General features: G+C 41.6%; 1 protein-coding gene across 4 annotated transcripts; it reads left to right on the top strand.

Moving 5' to 3' along the window:
- The first annotated feature begins 550 nt into the window (after nucleotides 1–550).
- Nucleotides 551–7,744, top strand: LOC125185308 (uncharacterized). Of its 4 annotated transcripts, none has more exons than XM_048081831.2 (5): nucleotides 551–1,424; nucleotides 2,211–2,410; nucleotides 3,856–3,930; nucleotides 4,054–4,455; nucleotides 7,377–7,744. In XM_048081831.2, the coding sequence occupies exons 1-4, from the start codon at nucleotides 725–727 to the stop codon at nucleotides 4,414–4,416; spliced, it is 1,338 nt and encodes a 445-aa protein (XP_047937788.1). In that variant the 5' UTR covers nucleotides 551–724; the 3' UTR covers nucleotides 4,417–4,455; nucleotides 7,377–7,744. The 4 variants fall into 4 exon arrangements, with proteins under 4 accessions (XP_047937788.1, XP_047937787.1, XP_047937786.1 ...); XM_048081830.2 differs by lacking the exon at nucleotides 7,377–7,744 and adding an exon at nucleotides 6,506–6,739; XM_048081829.2 differs by lacking the exon at nucleotides 7,377–7,744 and adding an exon at nucleotides 4,538–4,590.
- Nucleotides 7,745–7,751: the final 7 nt, after the last annotated feature.

Raw genomic sequence — 7,751 nt, 5'->3', positions numbered from 1 at the left:
ATCGAGTGGCGGGGTTTGAGTGATCTCAAGGTCACCACAGCTCCGCGCTGCAAACTGCACTGCAATCTGTTGGTATAATTTTTGTTTTTAGATGCACACAAATCGTAGAAATAAAGAGTATAATTGATTAAATGTACTTCATCCGTTTCATAGAATAGAGTCATTTTGCCATTTTGGTACATTCCATAGTAATAGAGTCATTTTCTTTTTTAGTAAAAGTCAACACATTTTTTCACACCTACGTTATTCTCTCTTACTTTTTTTTCTCTTCATCTCTCTACCTTTTACATTTTTCACTTTATTCTCCTTTTACTTAATTCATCTAACACAATTTTCTTAATTTCCGTGCCAAAAAGAAACGCATTCAATACTATGAAATGGAAGAGGTATATGTTATGCCTAATCTAACTTGCAATCTACAATCAAATTATATATTTTTTGTTTTTCAATGCACACACAAATCGGGGTAATAAGCAATATAATCGGTTAAATATATCCATAATTGACTTATACATTGACCTCACTACCCTTCCAAAAACACTGAATAAAAATCGACTCACCAATCCCTCTCTCTCTTTACCCTACCGCCGCTTCTACTACTGATTGAATCCCAACTCCACGCCTTCTCCTCCTCCCGCCCTTTTCTCGCCTCGCCCCCTTCTGCTGCCCGCGGCGGCGCTAAACCCTAACCTCCTCGCTTCTACTCTCCCTTCTACGCCCGGAAATGGCGGCGGCGGCGGCTCCAGCTCCGTCTCTATCCGAAATCGCCAACGAGGGACCAGTCCTCAATCTAATCAACAAGCGCCTCCGCGCGCTGCGGAAGAAGCTCAACCGCATCTCGCAGATGGAGGATTCTCGCGCGCAGGGAAAAACTCTCAACAAAGAGCAGGAGGAAACACTCCGCTCCAAACCCTACATCGTCGCCGGCATTGACGAGCTCGAGAAAATCCGCCAGCCGCTCCTCCTCGCCGTCGATCAGGAAATTGAGCTTGTTCTCACGAAGAACAGCCACAAAACCGATAGCTCGTCCTCCGAAGTCGCGAACGATGGAGACACTGCTGCCGAGCCGGAGGGGAAGGAACGGATCGGAGACACTTCTTTGGTTTCTGATCTGCTAAATCTGCTCTATTTTGGTAGCATTTTCGATGTGCAGACTCTAATTAGGGCGAATGATAACATGCTGACGAGGACGCACGAGAGGAATTGCTGCTTGACCTACGATTACGTTACCGATGATGATGCTGCTGGTGATCCTCTCAAAGAGTCGGATTTGGACGTGATTGCGACGGTTGGGGGTTTGTTGATTTCACGGCCGGTGAATCAGAGCTTGTCTCACAAGGACTCGCTGGAGAAGTGTGTGGAGCGTGCTAAGCTGTGGCTTGCCAATGCGGACCAACCGATCGAGCCAGGGTCAAATATCACTTGTATGAACACTTTGCAATCACTGTTTGTGCCATTTGCTCTTGATTTGTTTATCGTTTGTGATTGCTTGGCATAGTAGATTCTAATTTTGGTTGAAGTTATATCTATTTTTTTTACTAGTAATCAATGTCTTGCAATTGTGATATATTTGAGTAATCATTTACATAGGGATGTTTCCTTGCATTATAACAATATAGCTAGTATTTGTGGATATATTGTGATGTGTGATATTAAATTGGTTTTGATTGGCATTATCAGTATTGTTTTCACTTATTGGTCAAAGTACTGCATTGTGTTGTTAATCATTTAAGAAGCTAATGCCATTTCAACTATACTTGTATCTTGGCAGTCATATTTGCGTGTGTTCCTCTATCTATCTGTATGGATACTGAATTAAGTGTTACTACTACTGTAATATTACCTGATGCTGCTCTTGCTATGTTTCTTGATTGTTTTCTTAGAATGTGATTATGTAGATGATACATTGATTTTATCCTGTAATAGGATTTTGTTGCTAGTACCTTGAGTATGTCCTGTAATAAGTTTGTTCCTGGTGCCTTGATTTTGTCTTGTAATGTGATTTGTGTGTTGGTTCCTTATTTCCTGTAACATGATTTTCTTGCTTGTACTTTGATTCTGTCCTGAAAGTGATTTTTCTGTTGATACCTTGATTCTGTTATGCTTTAAAATTTTGTTGTTGAAGTTTATTTTTCATAACATTTTGGACTATGCAAAATGATGTATCCTTAAGATCCAGTCTACATTTTCACTCACATGGGTTATTTTAGATACTGGATTGAGGGAAAAGTTAAACAAAATCATGGCTTCGGACTACTTTACAACTACTCCAGAAATAAAAGCTCCAGTTGAAGTGGCTGCTGCTGCTGGAAATTATACTTTTCAGGTGCCATCTGTCCATGGTTCTGTTGTTCCTCAAGTCAGCATGCCCATCACAGTTGAAGCATCGGTTACTGAGTTTCACCAAGAGGTAAAATCATAATGATACATCATTTATGTATGCATTGCTCCACTGTCCTAGTTTTGTCTGTAACATTGGAAGTTCTGTTCAAGGATGTTGAAATTGTATATGGTATTGTTTGCGGTTCATCATTCTTTGTGCAATAAAATGTTGGAATTCTTGATAAACTACAGCTAAGAGCCTCTGAAGCCTCTATTATGTCATCTAGGAAATTTATAAGCTAGTAAATCTTGAGTATCATGAAATTGATCAAGTAGGTGTCTTAGAAATGTATGGTTGTTGCTGCTGAAAGAATCTTTGAATAATCCTTCATTAATCACAAATCATAATGATACATCATATATGTATGCATTGCTCCACTGTCCTAGTTTTGTCTGTACAATTGGAAGTTCTATTTAAGGATGCTGAAATTGTATATGGTATTGTTTGCGGTTCATCATTCTTTGTGCAATAAAATGTTGGAATTCTTGATAAACTATAGCTAAGAGCCTCTGAAGCCTCTCTTATGTCATCTAGGAAATTTCTAAGCTAGTAAATCTTGAGTATCATGAAATTGATCAAGTAGGTGTCTTAGAAATGTATGGTTGTTGCTGCTGAAAGAATCTTTGAATAATCCTTCATTAATCACAAATCATAATGATACATCATATATGTATGCATTGCTCCACTGTCCTAGTTTTGTCTGTACAATTGGAAGTTCTATTTAAGGATGCTGAAATTGTATATGGTATTGTTTGCGGTTCATCATTCTTTGTGCAATAAAATGTTGGAATTCTTGATAAACTATAGCTAAGAGCCTCTGAAGCCTCTCTTATGTCATCTAGGAAATTTCTAAGCTAGTAAATCTTGAGTATCATGAAATTGATCAAGTAGGTGTCTTAGAAATGTATGGTTGTTGCTGCTGAAAGAATCTTTGAATAATCCTTCACAAATCGCATCAGGACTGAGGTTCTGCCTGTTGAATCTCAAATGACCTTGTATAATTGGGGCAATATCAGTTTAAATACCAAACTGTTTCTGGATTAGTATCAAATATCAACCATTCAAATCTCGCCATATCATCCAAAATTCAGACTATCAATCAAATCCTCCACCAGTAAAAGAGCAGACAAGAGAGTTTGACTAGGAATCTTGACAGCCATTATGTTACCATATGAATTTATCTTTAAATCCTTTTATTTAATTTTTTTCATTTCAATACCTATTCAAAAACTCACAAATAGAATATCTTCGTCACTATGGTAGTGAGAACTGAGAAGTGGGTCCTTTTCTTGCACATTTTTTTTATCTAGTACAAAATGAGCGAATTATGAGTAGATATGAGACTATCTGCCAGAACTTGTACTCCTTCAACCCTAGGAAGATATTTATAAATTGGTCTTTATATTTATCATTTGCTATTAGTTGTAATGTTCTTTTCCTTTGCATCACATTTATAGAACCTTGTCTTTCAGGAAGAACAATCTCCCAATTCGCACAACAATGAAACATATGTTGATGAAGCTGGACAAATTGAAGAACTTCAACAGGTAGTCTTTTTCCCTCTTAATACAAGTGTTCAGCTAGCTTAGGTATTCACATGGATTTTGTTCTCTGTTTCGCTTATTATATCTACCTGACCATTCAATGATGCTCCACCATGTTGGTCTTAGGGAGGAATAGAGGTAGAAAATCAATCAGAAGATCAGGCCCAAACAGAGCATGGCATACCTGATGGTGATGCTTATCAAGACTTGACAGACGCGGACATGAAGGAGCAACATCACGGCCCTCGTAAGCCATATCAGAACTACAGAGGTGGCCGTGGTGGCGGTGGCCGTAGAGGGTACAGTAATGGCCGTGGAGGGCGAGGGGGCAGTAGGGGAGGCTATCAAAATGGCCGTAGCCAGTTCTATGATCAGCCTGGTGGCTACCAGCCAAGGAACCATTATAACTACAGAGGCCGAGGCGGCAGGGGTATGGGTGGAAACTTCAGTTACCAGGGCCCGCCTGGCAGCGCTCAAACTGCATCCTAGATCTTGTTAACGGGTGCACATTGGTTTTCTTGTTTTGGGGTAAGTTTTTAAAGTCGTTTTCTTATCGATGAAGGACTATTTGGTAGTAGTATCATGGAAACCTTTGCACCTTTTTTTGTAGTTTAATGTGGAAGTACACAATGGTCAGTAAATGAAATCTTTTTTGAAAACTAATGGTGGACTGACTCACCCGAGACCTTTGGTATTTGACGTTAAGAGCACTCCCAATGGAGTTCCCTAAAAACTCCCTTATTTCTCCCTAACTCCTGCCACATCAGCGCCACATCAGCACCAAAATTTATCCCCAGTTTTTAGCCAAGTGCTACATTGGTTTCTCCCTTATTTCTCCCTTATTTCTCCCTAACTCAACATTTCATTTTTACATCATTATTTTTTATATTATTTAATTTTCCCTACAAATGTATTTAATAAATAGACTAATAATGAACAATTCATCGTTGTATTAATCATTGGAAAATATAATACAACGAGAAAAAAAAAACTACAAATAAAAAACGCAAATAAACAAAGATTTAAAAAAAAAAAATCTAAGACGGAGGGGCCGGAGGGGCGTCGGGATCGAGCCCCAGCGTACTCTGCAGGTGTTGGATGCATTTCCAGAGGGCCGCCTTTTCTTCAGGGGTCCCGCCGCCGGTGAAGTACAGCGTGTACATCTGGGTCAGATTGGCGACATTGCTCGAATAAGTGGCTTTTTCTAAGTCGATGACGGATTCCGACGCGACTTCCGACGTTGCGCCCTTCCCCTTCCGCCTCCCCTTCGCCTTCTTCACTCCCTCCGGGCGCTCGTGCGGACCATCCCCACTCAAGTCGATGTGGGCCGCGCTCCCCTCGCTCTCCGAAACGCTAAGTCGCGAGCGCACCGATTTCCCGTGCAGCGCGTCGTGCATTCCCGTCCGGAATTTGGGGAGATCCTTCAGCTTATCGTAGATGTTCCAATACTTGAAGCCCTTCGTCGACAAGTACTGGCTACTATACATCCGGATGGCCTCATCTCGGACCATGTGCTCGTTCTGGCCACTCGTCATGTGAGTCATCAAGTTAGAATAAATACCGTTGAAGTGCCCGCAGTCCCTCATGAGGCGCTCCCAATGCCGACGGATCGCCTCGCTGCCATGGTCCTTCATTGAGGCAGTCTTGTGGCTCCTGTACTTCGCGGCAATCCGCTCCCAGAATATGATCTCAGTCTGGTAGTTGCTGCGCTCCGCGTCCTGTGACGTGTCCGCCCAGCAGTCGGCTATCAGCTCGGACTCTTGCAGAGTGTAAGTAGTCCTTACCCGCTTCGGCCTCTCATCGGAACCCGTATCAGTCGCAGCCGACGACGCCGGCGCCTTCCCCCTCCCGCTCCTAGAAGGCGGCTCGGTGGGCGTTTCTTCCACCTCGAAGTCCTCCGCGCTCAGTGTCGCGGCCTGAGATTCTTGGTCGCCTGGGGTTGATCCGGGGGTGTCGAACTGGGGCCGATACACATCGTCGGCTGGAAAGGGCATTCTGCCGGCAGAGTTGAAGTACGGAGAAAGTCTCCGCGCCGGAGGAGTCTGCAAAGGAGACGGACCCCCGTATGGAAGTTGGCCGGGAGGAGAACCCATCGCCAACAACGACTGCATCCACTGCTCGTTTGCTTCATCCGTGTTGGGAATTTGTGAACTCGACTCTTTCCCCTTACCCTTATCCTTACCCGATCGGGAACTTTTCTTCCAAAAGCTCATAATTTTGATGAAAATTGAAGATTGGGAGAAGAGATTGAAAATGGAGAGAATGAAGATTGTGGGTGATGAATGGAGGAAGTGGAGGAAATATTTATAGGGGTGGAATGTAAAATAGCCGTTGGGTTCAAAAAAAAAAAAAAAAAATTTTAATTATCGCCGATTATCGCCGAGCGTCGCCACAGTGGCCGGCGATCGCTCGGCGATAATCCGGCGTTAGAACGCCACTCGGCGAAGCAACGGCAACATTATCGCCGAATTATCGCCGACTTCGCCACAATGGCCGGCGATAATTCGGCGATAACCGGCGATTTATCGCCGAGAATTCGCCACCTCCATTGGGAATGCTCTAACCACTCTATTATCAGGCCAACACACGCACGCATTTTGCGCGTTTATTCGAGATATCGTTGCTTTGGTGGTTAGTGCTATACACCAGAGAATATCAATTGGCTCAAATAGGATGCAGCTGGTAGCAATTTGGCTAGCTCTATTGTGTTTTGTTACTCTATGTTTTTTCTGTTTTATTAGTAGTATGTTTTTTAGCCACCACTGACGAATATTATCTAAGGTTTGAGAATTGTTGAAATAGGTTTCTTAAATATTGTGTAGCTTGTATCCTACACTTTATTTTATCAGCTTTAGGGGGAATAGCAATATGTTTGATTCCTAACATCTAAACTTGATTTCTGGTGATAAAATAGAAAAGGGAAAGAGAGGAATAATGAAGTGTTAGTGGTGGGCAATCATCATTATTAAGCACAAAAGGTTTAGATCTTTATATTCATTTGAGTTACTAAATTCTTGTGGTTCGTAATTTTCTACCTCATATCATAATACATCCAACTTATTATTCGTTGCTCTCCATTTAGTAGGTATTGTATCATCTAATACATATTCCTTGACCAACTACGATGAAATCATTTTTAAGTTTTACTCATTTACTCATCAACCAAAATTTAACACTAATTTAAATACTTATATACATTATTTTAAGTTGTTTATATATCTACTAATGCGCGCGCGCACACAATACTCCTATTGCACTCACATGGCACATATTGGGTTGTATATTTGTGTTTCATTTTTGTCAACCTCATGGTTTTTTTCAATTCTTCTTCCATAAGTAAAAAACAAATTCTACTTTTAATTTACTATAGTTGCTCCATGAAAAGATCAATTAGTTGAATTCCACTGACACCTTCTCATCACGTAAATGTTGCATGTACGACCGTGGAGGGTTCGGTGCGGCATGCAACGTAAGAATAGGATGTTAAGTACTTAATAAACGAGGCAAGGATAGAATAAGGCCGTTGGTGATGATGAGCTGGCAGAGAGGTTGGCGGTGAGGTGGCAGATGGCGATGAACTGGTAAAGCGGTTATGGTAAGGTGGTTAAGTGCACGTGGATGGCATGGGACGCGTGAAGTGGCATGGCACATGTTGGCAACTATAAAAGGATCGGCCACCATCTTTCTAGGCATGTTATTTGTGTGATTGTCATAGGCCAAGGATCGTAGATCCGAAGCAGTTCTCTCGTTCAATTCTCTCTTTCCCATTATATTGTTACTTCTTATATTCAATCAAAATCCTCTTCTATTCCTATCATTCGTGA

Source organism: Salvia hispanica, chromosome 1 (assembly GCF_029641045.1).
Source record: "Salvia hispanica isolate PSC_SH4W2 chromosome 1, Shi_PSC_v1, whole genome shotgun sequence".
NCBI classification, from domain to species: domain Eukaryota; kingdom Viridiplantae; phylum Streptophyta; class Magnoliopsida; order Lamiales; family Lamiaceae; genus Salvia; species Salvia hispanica.
Note: the sequence above shows the minus strand (reverse complement) of the source record. Positions and strands in the feature narration are given on the sequence as shown.

What these genes read in the sequence shown, in the direction of transcription:
- LOC125185308 (XM_048081831.2), top strand. Translation starts at nt 725, where the DNA reads ATGGCGGCGGCGGCGGCTCCAGCTCCGTCTCTATCCGAAATCGCCAAC. An exon ending in GCCAGGGTCAAATATCACTT is followed by an intron (nt 1,425 to 2,210) that starts GTATGAACACTT and finishes GGGTTATTTTAG; the next exon opens with ATACTGGATTGAGGGAAAAG. An exon ending in TTACTGAGTTTCACCAAGAG is followed by an intron (nt 2,411 to 3,855) that starts GTAAAATCATAA and finishes CTTGTCTTTCAG; the next exon opens with GAAGAACAATCTCCCAATTC.